This window comes from Eschrichtius robustus, chromosome 1 (genome assembly GCF_028021215.1).
Source record: "Eschrichtius robustus isolate mEscRob2 chromosome 1, mEscRob2.pri, whole genome shotgun sequence".
Taxonomy (NCBI): Eukaryota; Metazoa; Chordata; class Mammalia; order Artiodactyla; family Eschrichtiidae; genus Eschrichtius; species Eschrichtius robustus.
In genome coordinates this window covers 175702001-175725538 of record NC_090824.1, presented here as the reverse complement: position 1 = coordinate 175725538, position 23538 = coordinate 175702001, and the positions used below count along the sequence as shown (strand labels likewise).

The 23538-nt window shown below is 42.0% G+C and overlaps 1 protein-coding gene across 2 annotated transcripts in view; it reads left to right on the top strand.

The window, feature by feature from the left end:
* Window positions 1-21600, top strand: part of PRKCQ (protein kinase C theta) — a 156540-nt gene extending 134940 nt beyond the window's left edge. For both annotated transcript variants that reach the window (XM_068538324.1, XM_068538332.1), the window contains 3 exons: window positions 3269-3457; window positions 18552-18680; window positions 20895-21600. In XM_068538324.1, the coding sequence (XP_068394425.1) occupies window positions 3269-3457; window positions 18552-18680; window positions 20895-21050 (474 nt within the window). In that variant the 3' untranslated portion in view covers window positions 21051-21600. The remainder of the gene's footprint in view (window positions 1-3268; window positions 3458-18551; window positions 18681-20894) is intronic.
* The last annotated feature ends 1938 nt before the right edge of the window (window positions 21601-23538 follow it).

Below are 23538 nucleotides of genomic sequence, written 5' to 3'. Positions count from 1 at the left end.
AGAAGGCTGCTTGGTTTCTTTCAATTTCTGGTTTTACTGGCTCATAGCTGCTTTGTGCCTCACAAAGGCACACTGTAAGATAGATGCTACAGTATGTACATAAGGCAAGGTTTATGGTTGAAGAGAGTGGATATAAGTCCAGAATGCACAACAGTGTTTTCCGATTTAGCCAGCTTCCTGTCATAACTAATGAAATGGCCACTGTTTTTAGCTTCGTTACAATGTGACAAAGAGCTGGTACTAGGAGTAAATAAGATCTCTGCACTTGCCGTTTTCTACTTTGCATCATTAGCATGGTCTTCAATCCAAGTCTCTTTTGCAGATAACTTTTTAAGGACTTTCCATTTTGTGAAAATGAGTTTAGTTCAAACAGAACCACCGATCCCCTTAATTGGGCATGCGACGCAAATGACGCACTTTAGGATGATGATAAGTAATCGTAATAGTGACGCACCTTATGATGTGCTGAAGACAAATGCTCTAGCCAAGCCACCACCAACTCCTCCCGAGATGAGGCTTCCCGTTCCTCCCTCGGGAAACCTAGTCACTGTTCAAATTTCTAAAAGAGGGCATCAGCGCCACTACTGGAATTGTTTAAACTCGCATAAATACAAGTTCTAATATTTTCTTCCCGTGTCTCGGCGTTACACCATCTGGGTGGTCCCTGGGGTGCATGCACTGTTCTGAGGGCCACTGCTCCACCATGTCACCAGATCTACCTTTCTAATGGGAAGACCTGTCATGCCACAACTTTAAAAATATTCAGGAAGTCCCCATTATCAGCTGGGTACAAGCCAAAATCCCAAGAGAAGTTCCTTAATATGTCTTGAGACATCTGTTTCCTTCTCTCTCATATCCCTTAGCCATGCCCTCGGAATCCTTGGTCTGATTTACTCCCACCTCCGAAGTCATCTTCTCCCTGAAGGTGCCTCTGGCTTCTTGGAATAGTCAGTTGTTTCCTCCTCTGTGCTACCACAGCCCATGTGTAATCCCATTTGCCAGTAAACTGAATTTCTCATAGCTAAGGACCATGATTCATCCACCTTAGTGTCTAGTCTCCTCCTCCACAGCTCAGAGCACCCATCACCTGTTCCCTGAATGACCACACCAAGACATGCACCCCAAATGCCCATCTCTGAACATGTGCTGGAGATGGGGCCTCTTGTCTCTAGCCTCTCCCTTTTCCATCAAAATCCTACCCATTTTCCAAAGCTCCACTCACATGCCATCTCCATTGTGAAGTTTTTCCTTTATCTCACTCACTGACCCATTGCCCTCTCCCCGGGGACCTCAACGATATGGGCGGAGGGCCCGAAACACAAAAAATAAGTGCATTCAGGGCAGCATCAGGAACGATGCATGAAAAAGCAGACTGTGCTCCCTCAAACCAGGGAATAGCCTCACCAGCCCACGTCTCCTGAGACCTTCCCCATAGCTCTGTGGTTCCCTATGTTGCGGTTATAGGATCGAGGGTCTAACATATAATTGGAGGTCCACACTCATTTTGACAAAGAATAGAAAATAGTTAAATAGGGAGACATGCTACTTTCCAACATCTACTAGCCACTTATTAAGTCCAGGTGGAATTTCAATACATAGAAGCAGCTCCTTGGAGAAAGCAGGAGTCACTCGGAAACCAGAGCCATAGAGGCATTGGTGGTCACTTGGTTTCTAAGGACACTTTCCCCGCTGTGCACATCATGTGGTGAGCCGTGTACAGACCTCAAATCACTAGGTCCAAGAGGTGGACGGAATTGTAGCTTTCTCTTGCTCTAAGAGAGCAAGAGGGACTCTGACGTGAAGTAGTAATATCATTATTAAATGAATTATTTGAGTAAAGATGGGGAGAGAACAGGACAAAAGACAGCATGGCCATAAGAAGGCACCAGGGGCTGATATAGAAAAAGAGCCACTCCAGCCATTGTTTCTACACCAATTTCTTTTAAAATATAGACTAATTTGAGCATGAATTAGATCGAAGTTTAAATCCTGGAAACATTATAATAGAAAAGGAACATTATGTAGTAAAATCCCAAAAGACCAGGGTCTGGAACATAGCTTTCAACTCACTAACCAGGCAACCTTAAAGAAGACACATAACCTCCCGAGGTCCAGCCACCCTCCTTTGTTAAATAGGGATAACAGGACCTACCCCAGAGGTTCTTATAAATAAACACAAAGTATGGGAAACACCCAATACACATCAGCAGGCATTTGCAGACATTCTGTTCATACAGTGTATAACTGAGTGTGAATCGGCATTTTGCTTCTTTCTCCTAACTTAAGACTGAAATTCTTTACTAACATCCCCTAGCCTTGGAAGACTTAATTTCCACCTCAGCTGTCTCCTGTCCTTCCAAATTTCTTCCCATTAATGTGCCAAACGAAATTGCTTACCAAGATGCGATGCTCAGAGCAGCTTCTGGTTGCCTTGGGCTCCCCCTTGTGGCACATCCTGGGAATTGCGTGTGAACCGGGCCCCACTTAAGGCAAATGTACCTGAACTAAGATTGCGCTGTGTGTGCATCTTTATTTTCTTTATCATTCTCCCTGGGTCTACTTTTACACTATTCCTTAAGGCTAAGTTTATTTTTTTTACTTTAAAATTAACCTCAGTATTCAAATATTGAGTTAAGGCCGGTAGATAGCATTTTTATACTGGAAGTCAGTGGCAGACTGCAAAATTCTGTTTACAACTTGATCTTTATTTTCACAAATATCTATCAGCTTGTTATCCTAGTCCCTCTTGGCATAGTCACACAAGTTGACTCTTCGTAACCGCGACTAGTTAGGTTTAAGGGGTGGACTTGGTCAGACGACCTCTTTGGCTGCTTGATTAGCTACAGAACTTTATGCAAAGACTCAAGACCACAGAAGTCCATAAAACACATGGGTTTGGTTTAGATAGTCACCTCAGAGGCACTGAAGGGCTTAGATACACATCAGCTCTCTTAGGTCTGAATCTATCACCCATGGGCTCCCATCACAGATGGGAAAATGAAGAGCTGATGGTACGATTCAGTTGCTTTGCTTAAAGGCCAGAGGGGGGAAGAAGTTGAAATTCAAAAATGTTTGCTTAGCTTCGGTACTGCCCACTTATTTCTATCCAATCATTAACTTCACAAAAGCTACAGTTTTCAGTGTAATCTTTGCTAAAACCATGCACTGTCTTCATCAGTTATGTCCTGGGTGGCCTTGAAAAGTCCATGTAGGGTTTTCAAGCCAACCTCGTTTTGATTCATTATGTCTCTGCCTTTTGGTCACACAGATCCTGCTGGGTCAGAAGTACAACCATTCTGTGGACTGGTGGTCCTTTGGCGTCCTTCTCTATGAGATGCTAATAGGTCAGTCACCTTTCCATGGGCAAGATGAAGAGGAACTCTTCCACTCCATCCGCATGGACAGCCCCTTTTACCCACGATGGCTCGAGAAGGAGGCTAAGGACCTTTTAGTGAAGGTAAGAAGTGAAGTCAAGGAGACCTTCATATGATTAGTATCAGGTTTTCTGATCAGTGCTCCCATTCATTTCTAAATTCTGATTTATACATTGTAAACAGTAATTGTGTCAAACAAGATTTAAAGGGATGCTCACCATCTGTTTTAACTGAGGCACCACTAGGATGAACATCAGAAATCAAAACGAGTATAAGGTAGACCCTCACGTGCATAATTTACAAAAGAAATGCCCAGAAACCAGTTCCATGACTCTTGAATGGCCTTGCTTTGAGATGTAATTGGTCTATTGAACAAACAATTTTGGGCTTAAAATTTGTTTCCCATAGTCCCTATTCAACCTATTCAGTCCACCTGAAACTGTAAAATTCCTAGAAGAAGACATAGACCGTAACTTCATCAGCATCAGTCTTAGCAGTGTCTTCGGGGATCTGACTCCACGAGCAAGGGAAACAAAAGCAAAAATAAACATATGGGACTACATCAAACTAAAAAGCTTCTGCACAGCAAACGAAATCATCAAAATGAAAACTTTGTGTGTGGGACAAGATACTTGCAAATCATATATCTGATAAGGGATTAATATCCATAATATATAAAGAACTCATACAACTCAACAACAAAAACAACCCAATTTTAAAATGGACAAAAGAGGATCTGAATAAACAATTCTCAAAGACATACAGATGGCTAATAGGCACATGAAAATGTGCTCAATATCACTCATCAGGGAAATGCAAATCAAACCCACAATGAGCTATCACCTCACACCTGTGAGAATGGCTGTTATCAAGAAGACAAGAGATAATAAGTGCTGATGAGAAGGTGGAAAAAAGGGAACCCTCGTGCACTGTTGGTGGGAATGTAAGTCAGTAGAGCCACTATGGAAAACAGTATGGAGATTCCTCGGAAAGTTAAGAATAGAACTACCATACACTCATATGGTATTCCACTTCTGGGTATTTATTCAAAGAACATGAAAACACTAGTTGGAAAAGATATATGTACCCCTATGTTCATTGCAGCATTATTTACAATAGCCAAGATATGGAAACCACCTAAGTGTTTATCAATGGATGGATAGATGAAAATGTGGTATATATACACAATGGAATATTACTCAGCCATGAAAATGAAATCTTGCCATTTACAACACCACGGATGGCCTAGAGGGTGTTAAAGTTAGTGAAATAAGTCAGACAGAGACAAATACCATGTGATTTCACTCATGTGGAATCTAAAAAAAAAAAACCAGGAAACAAACACAATAAAATAAAAACAAGCTCATAGATACAGAGAACAGATTAGTGGTTCCCAGACGACTAGGGGTTTGGGGAGATTGGGCAAAGAATGGGTGAAGGGGGTCAACGCTATGGTGATGGATGGTAACTAGACTTTGGTGGTGATTACTCTGTAGTGATTATAGTGCTGCACACCTGAAACTTATTAAAAATCTTCCCCTGCCCCTGGATGAAGACTTGGATAGGATGTGTAACTTTCTGCTCACTCTTGAGTAAAAGACAAACTTCTTGTCACTCCTAAGTCATGAAACACTGCCTCAGCTGAGAAATTAAAGCTGTTCAGTCCAAGATATAAGTCATCACATCAATCTTAACTCAAAAGCAAAGATTCCTGCTCCCTTTCCTCTGGCCAAGTTCATGGCTGGCAGCCACTCGCCTTTGGAGAAGGGAGTATGGTCATAGCGTGTCTACCACATGTATGTTCTCTTCCTCTCCAGCTCTTGGGTTTCTGTTTCAGACCAAACACACAGAGAGGCTGGAGGGATTATAAGGAGAAAGGACTGCTCTTATATGGCTGAGGGGCTTCCTGCTCTTTGAACCTGGTGGGTTTTAAAGCCAAGGCTTTGGGACTTCCCTGGTGGTCCAGTGGTTAGGACTCAGCACTTTTCACTGTTGTGTCCTGGGTTCAATCCCTGGTCAGGGAACTAAGATCCTGCAAGCTGCTCACCATGGCCAAAAAAATAATAATAAAATAAAATAAAGCCAAGGCTTTGTTTGGGATTCTAGCAGGTGTTTTGGAAATACCTATAACTGGGAACATTTTTAGCTGAAGCTTTTGACGTACAGGCTGCTCAAACCATTCCGCAGCCCAACTTCTGTACCAAACTCTAAGCCAGCCACACTCCACCCCAGCGAGACTCATTGCCTGCCGAGTGGGCAATCTCACAGGCAGTCCTTCAAATGGACGCAGACCAGCTCTCCTGCCGTGTTCCCTACCTGCGTCCATGGGAAACACTGTTGTATTTTTCATTCTGAATCCTTGACTGTTACCATCTTAGCAGCAATCTCCAGAATTTACCAACAAAGCCGGAGTCACACACTGCCCATGATAACCCAGGATCAATTAAGAATCGGCACCCAGAGCTACAGATGTAAACCAGACTCCAAGAATCACTAGCCATAAACCAGGAGCTCCCAGGGCAAACCAACACAGAGACAGAGGAAGCACCTGAAAGCCATCATTAAAGATTTACACTTTAAGTCCCAGTTTACCTTTTTTGAAGATGCAAAATGCCATCTACAGTGTGATTGTAACAAGTTGTAAGAAAAAAAAAAACAAAAAACTCATGCTAGTTACATATCATAGTAAGCACCTACATTTATTGAGCTGTCCCAGCAACTATGTGGATCAAAAAGACCTACAAGTGTTACCAAGAGCCCAGAAAATCTAAAGTGGACCGAGAATACAGGTGTTCTGAACAAAACAGGGTTTTGATTTGTGGCAACTCTTATCAGCTGGCTAAAAAAAAAAAGTCATTTAGGGAAATAATTTTTAGCCCTGCTCTTCTTACAATGAAAAGGGGGCTAGGATAAGATCTTTCAACGTCAGACACTATCAATGAATTTTAAATCCAAACGTATAAGATTACCCAGCCCGTCTTTTTTGTCATGAAGAACTCAAAATTAAATTTAAAGGGCATAATACACTTCTACCTCTCTCATACAGCTATCAGCTTGTCTAGGGTTATCTGAAATGTTGCAGCAACTGTGGACTTCTCCCTAAGGAATCAAGATCTTGAATCTGAAGTGCTGACAAAGCCCCAGGAGGAGACCCAGCCCAAGGCTGATGGTATTTAAAAATCTGAGCCAGTACCCCTCAGTTTTCACTTTCCGATTGATCCGAACAAGCAATAAACTTAGAAAACTCCACAAACGGCCAATTAAATTCACTTTTAATGACTGGACAAAACACCTATAAAATGAAAGCTAATTTCTTAACTAACCAATTTAAAAAGAGAGAGGACAAGAGTAAAAATAAGTTAGCAGGATTGGAACGTAAAACAATTTTGCTTTCCATGAGGGCAACTTCAAGCATTGTTACAGTTGCTGTGTTTCTTTTAACTGGCTCTCGGAAGGACTTAATTGAGGTGTGTTAGTTGGCTCTAGCTGCCATAACAAAATATCACAGACTGGGCGGCTTGGACAACAGAAATTTGTTTACTCACAGTTCTGGAGGCTGGAAGTCCAAGATCCAGGCCCAGCAGGGTGGGTTTCTGGTGAGAGTCCTCCTGGCTTGCATACGGCTGCTTTCTGGTGTGAAAGCTCTGGCATCTGCTCAATCCATGGCATGAAGGCTGCACTCAGAAGGCCTGGGCCATCAAAACTCACTGGTAAAAGGAAACAAGGAAAAAGCTTGAGGAGTCTGGAGGCCCTGGAGCCTCCACTGCAACCTACCTTTACCGTAAAGCTAAACAGCTGCGCCTCCCAAACCCAGCTCCACCCAGCTCAGCAAAGGGAGAGCACCTGGCAAGGATGTGGTGAAGGTTTAACTGGGACCAGGTGAAGGTAATGGAAATAAGTCCATGGAAAGACGCTGGGAGTGGTGGTTTCCAAAGGAGAGGAAGACTGGGGAGGAGGAAAGGATTACTTCCAGTTGGAGGAGAAAAGTTGCAAAGTCATGTGTGTGGACTATTATGCAGCAATTAAAAGGATGGAACTATTGACTCATAGAGCAACTTGGATCACAAGGGCATTAAGCAGAGTGAAAAAAAAAAGCCAATCTCAAAAGGTCACATACTGTATGAGTCCATGTATGTATTAACATTCATGAAAGGACAACACTGTGGAGATGGAAAGCAGATCAGTGGTTGCCGGGGGTTAGGGATCACGGAGGCAGGGGAATGACTGTAAAGGGGAACCCCAAGGGAGATCTTTGTGGTGATAGGACTTTTCTGTATCCTTTTTGTCCTGGTGGTTACCCAGGCCTACGCATGTGATAAAATCACATAGAACAAGACACACGCAGTGTACTGTTTTGATACTGTGCTATCACCATATATGACATAAGCATTAGGGGAAACTAGGTAAAAGGTACACAGGGCATCTCTGTACTATCTTTTCAACTTCCTGTGAATCTATATGTATGGTCTGAATGTTTGTGTCCCCCCAGAAAATCATATGTTGAAGTCTTCTAACCCCCAATGTGATGGTTATAGGAGGTGAGGCCTTTTAGAGGTAATTAGGTGTAGATGAGGTCAAGAGGGTGAGGCCCCCATGATGGGACTAATGCCCTTATAAAAAGAGGGAGAGAGAGAGATCTCTCCCTCTAAACACATGCACCAAGAAAAGGCCATGTTTTTACTAACCTCTGCCCACCAGAGCAAAAGCCAGCTCTACCCACCACCAGTCCCTCCCATCAGGAAACTTCCACAAGCCTCTTAGATAGCCTCATCCACCAGAGGGCAGACAGCAGAAGCAAGAAGAACTACAATCCTGCGGCCTGTGGAACGAAAACCACATTTCAGAAAGATAGACAAGATGAAAAGGCAGAGGGCTATGTACCAGATGAAGGAACAGGATAAAACCCCAGAAAAACAACTAAATTAAATGGAGATAGGCAATCTTCCAGAAAAAGAATTCAGAATAATGATAGTGAAGATGATCCAGGACCTCAGAAAAAGAATGGAGGCAAAGATCAAGAAGATGCAAGAAATGTTTAACAAAGACCTACAAGAATTAAAGAACAAACAAACAGAGATGAACAATACAATAACTGAAATGAAGGACACACTAGAAGGAATCAATAGCAGAAGAACTGAAGCAGAAGAACGGATACATGACCTGGAAGACAGAATGGTGGAATTCACTGCTGCAGAACAGAGTAAAGAAAAAAGAATGAAAAGAAATGAAGACAGCCTAAGAGACCTCTGGGACAACATTAAATGCAACAACATTCGCATTATATGGGTCCCACAAGGAGAAGAGAGAAGGAAAGGACCTGAGAAAATATTTGAAGAGATTATAGTCGAAAATTTCCCTAACATGGGAAAGGAAATAGCCACCCAAGTCCAGGAAGCGCAGAGAGTCCCATACAGGATAAACCCAAGGAGGAACACGCTGAGACACATAGTAATCAAATTGGCACAAATTAAAAACAGAAAAATTATTGAAAGCAGCAAGGGAAAAACGACAAATAACATACAAGGGAACTCCCATAAGGTTAACAGCTGATTTCCCAGCAGAAACTCTACAAGCCAGAAGGGAGTGGCATGATGTACTTAAAGTGATGAAAGGGAAGAACCTACAACCAAGATTACTCTACCCAGCAAGGATCTCATTCAGATTCGATGGAGAACTCAAAAGCTTTACAGACAAGCAAAAGCTAAGAGAATTCAGCACCACCAAACCAGCTCTACAACAAGTGCTAAAGGAACTTCTCTAAGTGGGAAACACAAGAGAAGAAAAGGACCTACAAAAACAAACCTATAACAATTAAGAAAATGGTAATAGGAACATACATATCAATAATTACCTTAAACGTGCATGGATTAAATGCTCCAACCAAAAGACACAGGCTCACTGAATGGATACAAAAACAAGACCCATATATATGCTGTCTACAAGAGACCCACTTCAGACCTAGGGACACATACAGACTGAAAGTGAGGGGATGGAAAAAGATATTCCATGCAAATGGAAATCAAAAGAAAGCTGGAGTAGCTATACTCATATCAGATAAAATAGACTTTAAAATAAAGAATGTTAGAAGAGACGAGGAAGGACACTACATAATTATCAAGGGATCAATCCAAGAAGAAGATATAACAGTTATAAATATATATGCACCCAACACAGGAACACCTCAATACATAAGGCAACTGCTAACAGCTCTAAAAGAGGAAATCGACAGTAACACAATAATACTGGGGGACTTTAACACCTCACTTACACCAATGGACAGATCATCCAAACAGAAAATTAATAAGGAAACACAAGCTTTAAATGACACAATAGAGCAGATAGATTTAATTGATATTTATAGGACACTCCATCCAAAAATGGCAGATTACACTTTCTTCTCAAGTGCGCACGGAACATTCTCCAGGATAGATCACATCGTGGGTCACAAATCAAGCCTCTGTAAATTTAAGAAAATTGAAATCATATCAACCATCTTTTCTGACCACAGCACTGTGATATTAGAAATCAATTACAGGGGAAAAAAACGTAAAAAACATAAACACATGGAGGCTAAACAATACGTTACTAAATAACCAAGAGATCTGAAGACATCAAAGAGGAAATCAAAAAATACCTAGAGACAAATGACAATGAAAACACGACGATCCAAAACCTATGGGATGCAGCAAAAGCAGTTCTAAGGGGGAAGTTTATAGCTATACAAGCCTACCTCAAGAAACAAGAAAAATCTCAAACGAACAATCTAACATTACACCCAAAGGAACTAGAGAAAGAAGAACAAACAAAACCCAAAGTTAGCAGAAGGAAAGAAATCATAAAGATCAGAGCAGAAAGAAATGAAACAGAAACAAAGAAAACAATAGCAAAGATCAATAAAACTAAAAGCTGGTTCTTTGAGACGATAAACAAAATTGATAAACCATTAGCCAGACTCATCAAGAAAAAGAGGGAGAGGACTCAAATCAATAAAACCAGAAATGAAAAAAGAGAAGTTACAACAGACACTGCAGAAATACAAAGCATCCTATGAGACTACTATAAGCAACTCTATGCCAATAAAATGGACAACCTGGAAGAAATGGACAAATTCTTAGAAAGCTATAACCTTCCGACTGAACCAGGAAGAAACAGAAAATATGAACAGACCAATCACAAGTAATGAAATTGAAACTGTGATTAAAAATCTTCCAACAAACAAAAGTCCAGGACCAGATGGCTTCACAGGTGAATTCTATCAAACATTTAGAGAAGAGCTAACACCCATCCTTCTCAAACTCTTCCAAAAAATTGCAGAGGAAGGAACACTCCCAAACTCATTCTATGAGGCCACCATCACCCTGATACCAAAACCAGACAAAGATACTACAAAAAAAGAAAATTACAGACCAGTGTCACTGATGAATACAGATGCAAAAATCCTCAACAAAATACTAGCAAACAGAATCCAACAACACATTAAAAGGATCATACACCATGATCAAGTGGGATTTATCCCAGGGATGCAAGGATTCTTCAATATACGCAAATCAATCAATGTGATACACCATATTAACAAAGTGAAGAATAAAAACTATATGATCCTCTCAATAGATGCAGAAAAAGCTTTTGACAAAATTCAATACCCGTGTATGATAAAAACTCTCCAGAAAGTGGGCACAGAGGGAACCTACCTCAACATAATAAAGGCCATATACGACAAACCCACAGCAAACATCATTCTCAATGGTGAAAAACTGAAAGCATTTCCTCTAAGATCAGGAACAAGACAAGGATGTCCACTCTTACCACTATTATTCAGCATAGTTTTGGAAGTCCTAGCCACGGCAATCAGAGAAGCAAAAGAAATAAAAGGAATACAAATTGGAAAAGAAGAAGTAAAACTGTCACTGTTTGCAGATGACATGATATTATACATAGAGAATCCTAAAGATGCTACCAGAAAACTACTAGAACTAATCAATGAATTTGGTAAAGTTGCAGAATACAAAATTAATGCACAGAAATCTCTTGTATTCCTCTACACTAATGAAGAAAAATCTGAAAGAGAAATTAAGGAAACACTCCCATTTACCACTGCAACAAAAAGAATAAAATACCTAGGAATAAACCTACCTAGGGAGACAGAAGACCTGTATGCGGAAAACTATAAGACACTGATGAAAGAAATTAAAGATGATGCCAGCAGATGGAGAGATATACCATGTTCTTGGATTGGAAGAATCAATATTGTGAAAATGACTATACTACCCAAAGCAATCTACAGATTCAATGCAATCCCTATCAAATTACCAATGGCATTTTTTACAGAACTCGAACACAAAATCTTAAAATTTGTATGGAGACATCAAATACCCCAAAGAGCCAGAGCAGTCTTGAGGGAAAAAAAACGGAGCTGGAGTAATCAGACTCCCTGACTTCAGACTATACTACAAAGCGACAGTAATCAAGACAATATGGTACTGGCACAAAAACAGAAATACAGATCAATGGAACAGGATACAAAGCCCAGAGATAAACTCACACACCTATGGTCAACTAATCTATGACAAAGGAGGCAAGGATATACAGTGGAGAAAAGACAGTCTCTTCAATAAGTGGTGCTGGGAAAACTGGACAGCTACACGTAAAAGAATGAAATTAGAACACTCCCTAACACCATACACAAAAATAAACTCAAAATGGATTAGAGACCTAAATGTAAGACCGGGCACTATAAAACTCTTAGAGGAAAACATAGGAAGAACACTCTTTGACATAAATCACAGCAAGATATTTTTTGATCTACCTCCTAGAGTAATGGAAATAAGAACAAAAATAAACAAGTGGGACCTAATGAAACTTAAAAGCTTTTGCACAGCAAAGGAAACCATAAACAAGACAAAAAGACAGCCCTCAGGATGGGAGAAAATATTTGCAAACGAATCAACGGACAAAGGATTCATCTCCAAAATATATAAACAGCTCATGCAGCTCAATATTAAAAAAACAAACAACCCAATCCAAAAATGGGCAGAAGACCTAAAGAGACATTTCTCCAAAGAAGACATACAGATGGCCAAGAAGGACATGAAAAGCTGCTCAACATCACTAATTATTAGAGAAATGCAAATCAAAACTACAATGAGGTATCACCTCACACCAGTTAGAATGGGCATCATCAGAAAATCTACATACAACAAATGCTGGAGACGGTGTGGAGAAAAGGGAACCCTCTTGCACTGTTGGTGGGACTGTAAATTGATACAGCCACTATGGAGAACCGTATGGAGGTTCCTTAAAGAACTAAAAATAGAACTACCATACGACCCAGCAATCCCACTACTGGGCATATACCCTGAGAAAACCATAATTCAAAAAGACACATGCACCCCAATGTTCACTGCAGCACTATTTACAATAGCCAGTTCATGGAAGCAACCTAAAATGCCCATCGACAGATGAATGGATAAAGAAGATGTGGTACAAATATACAATGGGATATTACTCAGCCATAAAAAGGAACGGAATTGGGTCATTTGTAGAGACGTGGATGGATCTAGAGACTGTCATACAGAGTGCAGTAAGTCAGAAAGAGAAAAATATCATATTTTAACGCATATATGTGGAACCTAGAAAATGGTACAGATGAACCGGTTTGCAGGGCAGAAATAGAAACATAGATGTAGAGAACAAACGTATGGGCACCAAGGGGGGGAAGCCGCGGGGGGCAGGTGTGATGAATTGGGAGATTGGGATTGACATGTATACACTGATGTGTATAAAATGGATGACTAATAAGAAAACAAATAAGTAAATAAATAAACATTAAAATAAATAAAAAAGAAAAGGCCATGTGAGCACTCAGCAAGAAGACGGCCATCTACAAGCCGGGGAGAGACGTCTCACCAGAAATTGACCATGTCAGCACCTTGATCTTGGACTTCCCGCCCCCAGAACCATGAGAAATAAATGTGTGCTCTTTAAGCCTCCCAGTCTCAGCCCAAGCTGACTGAGACACTATAATTATTTCAAAATAAAAAGTTGAAAAACAAAACTAAATCTAAGGCTAAATTCCAGCAAATACAAAAAAAGCAAAAAAAAAAGAGAGAGACAGTCAGCTGCAGTTTCAGTGGCAGGAAGAAGATTTGCTGTGAGAGTAGAAAGTGAATTTGGTGACTAGAGCAGAGACCAAGACAGTTAAGGATAAAGAAGGTGAAGAAAAAGGACTCGCTGGTGAAAGAGGTTTTAAACCCACGTGTAAGAGTCTGGGCTTATTCTTTCTCCTGTGAGTTAATAAAAATTCTCTGTTCTTGTCCATGAAGAAGACAGCTGTCCGTTTTCCAGGAGCTGGGCTGATAAAAATCATGGCCACCCGGCAACGTGCTGGTTGTGAGACTGGCTTCTAGTTGCCCCTGTGCCTCTTGTGCTCTGATTTTAATCCAACAGCTCCCACAGCCCTGAGCTCCCTTTTCTGCAAAAATCAAAGGTGACCTATCATTTCTAGAGAAACCTCCTCTAGGGAATTTTACATAATGTTCTGAAAGCCAGAAGTAACGGGTCCTCTGGAAACGCTAAGCAAAGAGTATTCAGCGGCCTCTGTAACGGCAGTGGTGTCAGTACCAGACTTCAACCTCTTTAGCCCTCAAAGGGCATGGATGCACGTAGCGCGCTGAACACATGCACATCACGAGAGGCTGTGCTCCGTCAAGAATTACAGCTGGAGAGGAAACAGTCGACAAAATGAAATGACGGCCTACCGAATGGGAGAAGATATTTGCAAATTGTATGACCAATGAGAGATTAATATCCAGCATGTATAAACAGCTCATACAACTTAACATCAAAAACAACAAAACAAAACCAAAAAAAAAGAACCAACCCGATTAAAAAAATGGGCAGAAGACATCTTCCAAAGAGGAAATGAGGATGGCCAACAAGCACATTCAAAGAATGTGCTAATCAAGGAACTGCAAATCAAACTAATCAAGGAACTGCAAATCAAAACCACAATGAGATATCGCCTGACACCTGTCAGAATGGCCATCATCAAAAAGAACACAAATAACAAATGTTGGCGAACATGTGGAGAAAAAGGAACCCTAGTATACTGTTGGTGGGAATGTAAATGGGTGCAGCCACTGTGGAAAACAGTATGGAGGTTTCTCAAAAAACGAAAAATAGAACTACCATATGAGCCAGCAGTTCCACTCCTGGGTATATATCCGAAAAAAAAACGAAAACACGAATTCAAGAAGATACATGCACCCCAGTGTTCATAGCAGCACTATTTACAATAGCCAAGACATGGAAGCAACCTAAGTGTCCATCAATAGATGAATGATAAACAAGATTATATATATATTTTATATATATACACACACACGCACATGCACATGCACAATGGAATACTACTCAGCCATGAAAAAGAATGAAATTTTGCCATTTGCAACAACATGGATGGACTTGGAGGGCATTATGCTAAGTGAAGTAAGTCAGACAGAGAAAGACAAATACTGTATGATATCACTTATATGTGGAATCTTAAAATTACAAAAAACTATTGAATATAACAAAAAAGAAGCAGAGTCACAGATATAAAGAACAGACTACTGGTTACCATTGGGGAGGGGGTGAGGGAGTGGGAGACACAAACTATTGGTGTAAGATAGACTCAAGGATGTATTGTACAGCACGGGGAATATGGCCAATATTTTGTAATAACTATAAATGGAAAGTAACCTTTAAAAATTGTATAACATTTTTTAAAAACTTTTTTTAAAGAATTACAGCTGGGACACTGCTGTCCAGTTGACTGTTGTCAAAGACACGCCCCTTTCTTCCTCATTTATTCATCCAGGATGTCCTGTCCATTTGTTTGGAAAATGATGAAAAACGAATGATCACAAACAAAAATACCTCTCCCTTTTGTAGAAAGAGCCATCTGAAGAGGGACTAAAGAGGGAGGGAGATTCCAGTGGCAGGCGCTGAGCCTGGGGGGAGCGGGGGTCCATCCCCAGCAGCCCAGCACTGCTTTCTTGCCCAGATAGCCGAATAAATTTAAACAAACTCCAGCTGCATCCTGGCCATTTATGTCAGAGATGTGCTTTTTCCTGTAAGTGTAAACCACACTTCTGACAGCTTTTATGTACAAAATCAAGTCTTTCTTTCATGAACATTTATTTCTTCGGTGCAGCTCCTGGTGGCAGGGACGATGACCTCCCATAAGGTCAACAAGCATCTTCAGGACCAGGGTGGGGGGTGATCGGCTGCAGGGCAGAGAAGATAATTCACTCATCTGTGCAAAACGGGAAAGGATTTTGAGTCTCGAAGCTGGAGATCATACTATCTACTCATTATACATTTTATCTTAAAAAAAATTTTTTTTTATTTCACAGGTACATATACCAGGCTCAGGAGGCTCTTTTTCATGATCCTCTTGGAACAAATGCCACATGTTACTGGGGAAAACTAACAGGAAACCTAGCATGTGCACACTTGGCCTAAGGCAGTTACTTCAAACCTGATTCCCTGAAGCATTTAATTATAACAACACGAGGCTGGGTTTTGGCTTGTTCATGGGGCACTCACACCTTCTCTCTAACCTTGCTTCATCAAAATGTCCTTAAGAAGTGGAAGTCGATCATTTATCAGGATCATTTCAAGGGAAGGGATGGGGGGCAAGTCACTTATTCCCTCTTCTCCTGAAAGCATCAATCTGCTTTTCCCTCTCTTGACTCTTGCTGGTGTCTGAGTCTATAGGAAAGTGTGCTTTACTGTGAACTTTTCTCTAGGCTGTTCTATATGCTGAAACCAAGAGACTAACAGAAGACAGAGACTTTAAGACACATAATCTGGAAAAAAAGTGGAAAGACAGCTTACTCATGTATTCAACAAACATTTATTGAGTGTCTGCTTTGTACATGGCACTGGGCTGGATTCTGTAAGAAACAGAAACATAAATGATATCTGCCTTCCAGAGCTTACACTACAGCAAGAAAGACAGTCTTTAAATAAACACACACACACACACACACACACACACACAGTGTGCTAATTTCCTTTAATGGAAGGGAGGTGTTCTATGGACCACAGAGGAGAGACCATCCAAAACCAGAAGTAGGAAGGGGTTGCTCATCGTTTAGGCTCTACTGCTGGCTAGACCCGTGGTCTTGAGCAAGTTACTTAGCTACTCTGAGCCTCGGTTTCTAAAAGCTTTCTGCTTTTAGAATCTGCCTTTAAAGTCAAGATGGTCTCGATGAGGCCTCTAGCACAAGACCTGACTCTCAGGGGACATTGGGTGGGATGAGTGATGTAACCAACCATGTGAATATGACTTGACGAGGAGCGAGAGCTCACCGTGGGTGGAGGTAATCAAAGAAAGCTTCACAGAGAAAAGGGGGTGTAAGCTGAATCCTGACAGGTGAGTCAGGATTTAAAGAGGAAGAGGAAGAGGAAGAAATGGGAGTGGACGTGGGGAGAGGGAAACCCTGGCAAGACGGAAATGTCATTGGTGCAGGGCAGAGGTAGGAAAGGCAGATGCGTATTCAATGAGTAGATGTGTCCGGATGGAAGAGAAGAGAAGTTCACAGTGAAATCAGAGGACAAGTGTCAGCATTGCAGGGAGCCTGGAAGACTGGCCTAGGGGTTCAGGGGATGTTAGGACTCACGGGACATAAGGACCACCTTGTCTAACACTTCATTTTACGGGTGAGGGAACTGAGACTCAGGAAACTTGCCCCAGGCCATGTCGGTAGTAAGCCTCTTGAATGACAGTCTCATGTTATATCCACTATGCAGTGATTTTCTAATGGGGTGCTTTGGAACCCTAAGTTTCCACAGAGGGGCCTCAGCGGCCGCCATATGAAAAAGGGGAGAGGAAGCTGGGGCCATTCCAACAATTTACCACTTGGATATACTAGGTGGTTGCATGAGGTCTCACTTGGGCTTTAAGAGGAGTCTCCTAATTTAAAAAAAGAAAGAAAATATCTCCACTTTGCTACAGCATGGTAGTTAGTTAGTTAGTTAGTGATTACAGACTAGAGCTTTTGAAGATCTTGACTACACGTAAGACTGACTCTTCTTATAAGAGGTATAAGCAAGAGGTTCATGCAATGTAGATGCAAATGGAGGTCCAGTCCTGCCAGAACTTCATGGAAAATCACTGCACTTGACTTGGATTCTGTTTTCAAGACTCAGAGTCTCCGTATGATACCCTGTAATAAGCAGTTATTTGATACATAAACGTCTAGCTGATGTAAGAGAAGAGGTAACTACTCCAGACCCCCAGGACCTGAGACTATTCTAGGACTCTTCTACTTCCTTAAAGCCCTTGACATGTTTTATTTAAGTTTGAAGAGTTTCCAGGTTTCTTTCCTGTCCTGGCCAATGTTCATTTTGACCTCATGGGGGGAAGTAATAGGAGAGGGGAGAGCACAAAGACGAAATGCATATGTAATGGGTCAGAGATGATTAAAGATGATATGAATAAAGTATTAGTGTCCAGCAGGTTTGCAGGAGTGAAGAGTGATTCCAGATACTCAGATGCCTTACAAAGTACAAAGCTGATTGTCAGGGGCTAGTTTATGTCACACCTGAAGTGAGCTTTTCTTTAGAGCAAGACTGTAATCCTAAGAAAGCAGCTTTTAAAGAAATCAAACTTGATCGATGGACAGTAAACCAAACAACAAACACATTGGTCACTTACTTTCTGCTGTTGGGTTCTACAGACCAGGAATTAGCACACACCTCTGTGTGTGCGTGTGTGTGTGTATATTGTTGTTGTTGTTTTAACCCACAAAACAGCCCTGTGAGGAGGATACTTCCCTCACCTTACTGAGGAGGGAACTGACTCTGTAACTTGCCAGGTCCCATGAATAACAACACAGGGCAAAGCTGATTTCAATCCAGGTCTAGATAACTCAAAACATTGCACTTCTAGAGCAAAGCCCAGACTCTGGAATATTCAGTAGACTTGTTGCTGCTGGTTTGACTTGGGTCAATAGTTTATGGTGGTTGGTAGAAAAACAAGGTTCGGAAATCAGGTGGCAAAAGCCGGGCCCTTCTCTTAGTGGAGTCAAGTGCATGCGGTCCTGGCTCCCACGCTAAGAAGTGCACCTGCCTCCCAGGGGCCTGGTTCATCCCTTGAGAAGTAACTGCTCCCCTTCTGCTCCCTTTCAGCTCTTCGTAAGAGAACCTGAAAAGCGCCTGGGGGTGAGGGGAGACATCCGCCAGCACCCCTTGTTTCGGGAGATCAATTGGGAAGAGCTGGAAAGGAAGGAGATTGACCCTCCGTTCAGGCCTAAGGTGGTAAGGAGCCTCTGGGGCCCTGTGGTCCTGCCAGCACAGTCCTCACATCACACCCAGGCTGCCGGGGCCTCGACTTCCCACCCACCCTCTGCAGTTCTTGGAAGAAAGTCTTCTTTAATCAGGCTATTGGGCTTGGGGGGAGGGCAGGTTACTCACTGGCAGAATTTAACCTCTGTGATCAAATGTATTTGTGTACATGTACATGCCTTAGACTGAACATGTATATGTGGGGATGACCCTCAGATGCCATGTGGAGCTTTGCACAGGGTGTGTCCAGGCTTCAGGGTCACAGTCTGCATGACCCAAACCTGAGCATAAACCCTGCATCCTTTGACAGGAGTTTTGGATCCATGTTTTCTGTGATATTTATGAAAGTTTCTCTGACATTTGTCATCTGTTCATATAACTACAGACCCTAATGGTAATTGGTAGGTGTTTTTTCATTTAAGAAGTAAACTGATACTTAGAAAAAGACAGGTCTCTAAATTCCCATGTATATACCCACCAGCAAGAGTCACCAACCTCCCCGAGAAAAGGCAGAACTTCCTGGGTCACCATAAAATGAAGCAAAGATGAGATGAAAAAAGTTCTGGAGATGGATGGCCCAACACGTGAATGTGCTTCATGCCCCTAAACTGTACACTTAAAATGGTTAGAATGGTCATTTTTGTGTTATGTACATTTTACCACAACTTAAAGAGTAAATAATAATTTTTTAAGGAGTACAGCAAAGGGGTGGATTTGCCAGCTTTACCCATTCCTGGCGATTCTGGGAATAAGGTAGCAATGACCTGGGTAGACATGAACTATCTTCGCACGGAGGTGGCACAGGCTTGTGGATTTCAAAGCAGAGCGTTCACTCCAGAAAGTATCTTCTGGTATTAGTCGTGCCAGTGGGTAGCCAGAAGCAGCACTGTGCCCCCAGGGCAGGAAGAGTTACTTATGGTCAACATTTGTCCTAAGCTCTGGAGATGTTCCAAGGGTCCTACCGGCTGGCCTCTAGCACTCTTATTATTTGTAACAGCACCATTTCTACTACATGGGTTAATAATTTGTTTATGATATGATGAATTTTTGCCTTTTTCCAGCTCATCAGAACAATGTCATTCATGTCTCAGCTTCCATGGTAGACTACAATGGACTCGATAAATCAGACGTTTCAGCTGTGCTTTCCCTGTGGGACAATTCCCGACTCCTCCCGTAGGAAGGAATTTCCCTGACCCCATGGTCTGAGTGGCTATTTGTAGGCAGAGACCACAGACCATTGGCCTCAGCAGCTCAGGGGCCCCCTTGAGGGTGGGATGGGCCTGGATCTCAGTCACGCTCACATAAGGGTGACATTTGATTGTGGTTGCTTTTAATCTTAGAAAGCTGAAGTGTACACCATACTGAACAGTATTTATAAATAGGTCACTTTTTTTGTCATGGGCACCAGTGGACCAGGTGACCAGAAGGGAGCTCATCCCAATCTGTGTTGCCTCTGGAAGACAGTCCAAGATGTTTAATAATAAAATTAATGTGGGATTCTTTTCCCATATAGGCCATTACAGAGTACTGAGTAGAGTTCCGTGTGCCATACAGTAGGTCCTTATTAGGAATCTAAAAAAGAGTGGATACATGTATATGTATGACCGATTCACTTTGCTGTACACCTGAAACTAACACAACATTGTAAATCAATTATACTCCAGTAAAAATTTTTAAAATAAAAGAATAAAATTAATGTGGGTAGGGGAACCAGTGGTAGTGAAGGATATTGATAGAAGAACCGGGATATATAATCTGCAAAACTTCTCCAATCCTCCGGCCCCTCTGCTCCCACCTCCACCTACCACTCCCCCCGCCCCGCTCCCCCACCCCGACTGTCCCCTGTAGACTAAAAGGACAGAGGTCAAATTGGGGCTTACCACTTTTTCAAAGGTTGCCAGTCCTCCTTCATGTAAAGTTATTTGAATGTACACATCCTGGAATTCCTGTATACGAATTTAATTACACTACGCTGTAATTAAATACGCTGATGAGTCAGGATCTTAGAGGTGTTCAACAAAGGCCCTATACAATCATCTATCAGTATTACTTTCGTTTATTGGCAGGCGCCAGCGTTTTCATACGCAGATTATAGCCTAGATGGCAAAAGCCATATCTTGAATGAATCAGGAATTCAGTGGCTGATTTTCCTCTCTTTTTCTCCCCACCCCTTAAACTCTGGTCAAGAAATCACCGTACGACTGCAGCAACTTCGACAAAGAATTCTTGAATGAGAAGCCCCGGCTGTCATTTGCAGACAGAGCGCTGATCAACAGCATGGACCAGAACATGTTCCGGAACTTTTCCTTCATGAATCCAGGGATGGAGAAGCTGATATCCTGAACTCGCCTCTCCAGACACACGAAGGGATTTGCCTTCTCTCTGTGAACTGGTTCAAGTGACACTTCTTGGGTTCCTTTTCAACTTGGAAAAGAAAAGAAAACACTCAACAGTAAAGGCTGAGCCCTTTGAGCTCTTCACCGACTTTGCATCTGTAGCAGAAACCAGTTCTGCTTCACTAATGACGATGCCCTTTGGATTCTCCCCTGTCGTCTCTCACAGCCACTCTTGAAGTTAGGTCCTTCCTCACTGTAGTTATTTACTTGAAGATGGCTCTCCGCACTGTGAAAGATTTGAAAACTTAATTCCACTCTAAGTCATGGCTCTTCACCTGGGCACCAACTGCTGATCAGTGACATACGTGTTGACTCAAGGAGCAGAGTCCAGACCTCTCAAGACTGAAACTGCACGTTGCCTGGCGTAGCACTGGCGTCCGCTCGGCCGCAGACAAGTAACCACTAAACCCATTTTATTCTGTTCACACCTGGGCGAGTGTAAAGGGTAGGGGGTAGGGGAAGTCCTGAATAGGTTCTTATGGGAATTCTTCATAATAAACAAACATAGCTTGTAACTTGAGACTGACAAATTCATTCATTCTGATTTAGCCATGAAATTCACGGGCAAGAGGAAAGTGGGGGTAGTTCGTGTCATCCATGTGCAATGTTTACTAGACCCCTACTCTGGTTATCTTGTCAACGTAGAAATTAAATTTAGAGTCCAATAAAGATAGAGTCATTTTACTCCTGCCAATAAAACCTTCCCATCCATCCCTTCTCAGTTGATTTCAGTATCAGTGGCAGTTTCTCATTACCATCCTCACATTAGAACAGGAAAAAAAAAAAAATGAAGTGCGTAATTCTTCTAGAGAAAAGATAACCCATCCCTTTATTATACCATTACTGGTGATTTGATGACTCCTAAGTCTCTTGAGAGAGACATCCTTCAAGATAAAGACCCATGCATGCTATTTGCAGCGATCTTATTTAATAAGAATTCTAGCTATCCATGTTTAAAATATCTGTGCTGTGTGTATATTTTGATAAAATGTTGTGACTTAATGACAAAGAGGTGGATATGTAAAAATGGAATAAAAAAAAGAAAGAAAGATGCCTCTTCATAGTTTAATTCCCTACTTGCCCCTCCCCCCTGCCCTGAACTTGGTTCTGTTTTGGTTATCAGCAAAATGTAGGTAGCATTGAGTTAACGTTTTAAATTTTGAGAATCATTAAAAATCCCCAACAGGAGAGAAACTCAGATAACCTTTAAGTTATTAGTATTATATTCCTCTTTTCCTTCCCCACAAGATTTCTTTTTTTTTTTTTTCCACTCACTTTCCAACATACTTTATTCCAGATTCCCTACACAGCCTTCAAAGGACCTGCAGGATGAGGTCTTTAGCCTCCTACTCTCAACTTTGCTCAACTGGCTTCAGTCATAGTGGTTTCCCCACCACCCTGACACCGTTCTGCCTCAGGGCCTTTGCACTTCCTGCTCCCAGTACTTGGGATGCTCTTCCCCCCCACAAGATTCTTGAAGGAGTGATCTCCAACCCCCGAACTCAGCTCTGCCCTCCAACTTCTCTCCTGACACTGCTTCCCCCGAGGACACCCTCTTGCCAGTTCATGTGGAATGTTCTAGATCCTCATGGACCCCTCTGCAGCTTTTTATACAAGGAAAGACCCTCTTTGATCTCGGCCCCTCGGATGTTCTGACACAGCCCTTTGCTCTTTCATCCCCTCCACCTTTGATTACCGACCCCCCACCCCACCCCCGGCTGGCCCTGTTCCCTCCTTCCCCAAATCACCTCCAAGTCCCTTCTTCCCTCCTTGCTTTCACTTTTCCTTGGTTTTCTCCTCCCATGCCATGCCTTCAAGAACGCGCAGTTCAGACAATCTCAATCCTCATCCCCAGTTCTAGCCTCTCTGCCAGGCTTCACACAGGTTCCACTAACTCATCCTGTTCACTTATGATCTTTATCTCTCTTGTAGTCCCTCATTCTATTAACAGCACCATCGTGGACCTGGTCATCCAGGCTCAGAACCACAGAGTCCTTGTTGACTCTCCCTTCCCCCTTTCTAACCTCCCTCTCTCTCTTACCAAATTCTTATGATTCTGCCTCTGCAACTTCTCCAAACTATATACTTATCTCTACTTTCTCTCCTGCTAATCGTGCCTGGATTATTTAATAGCTGATGAACCAGTGTCCCCATCTTAAGTCTCCTTCTCCATTTTAATTCACATATACAACATATAAACTGTAGAGTGTGAATAACTTTTCCTCTACCTCTTAGGTTCAGTACCTGAGGGCCTGTGAATTAAATTAACAAAATACCGATGAGCAAGAGAAGCATGCTTTTATCTACACACATGCATACACGTGATGAGGCACTCAAAGGAGTGGTTAGAATTTGGGGCTTAAATAGCTAACTTACCAGAGGAAAGAGAGGAAAAAGAAAAGGCTCCAATGCAAAGAGCAAATAAGGGTTTCAGG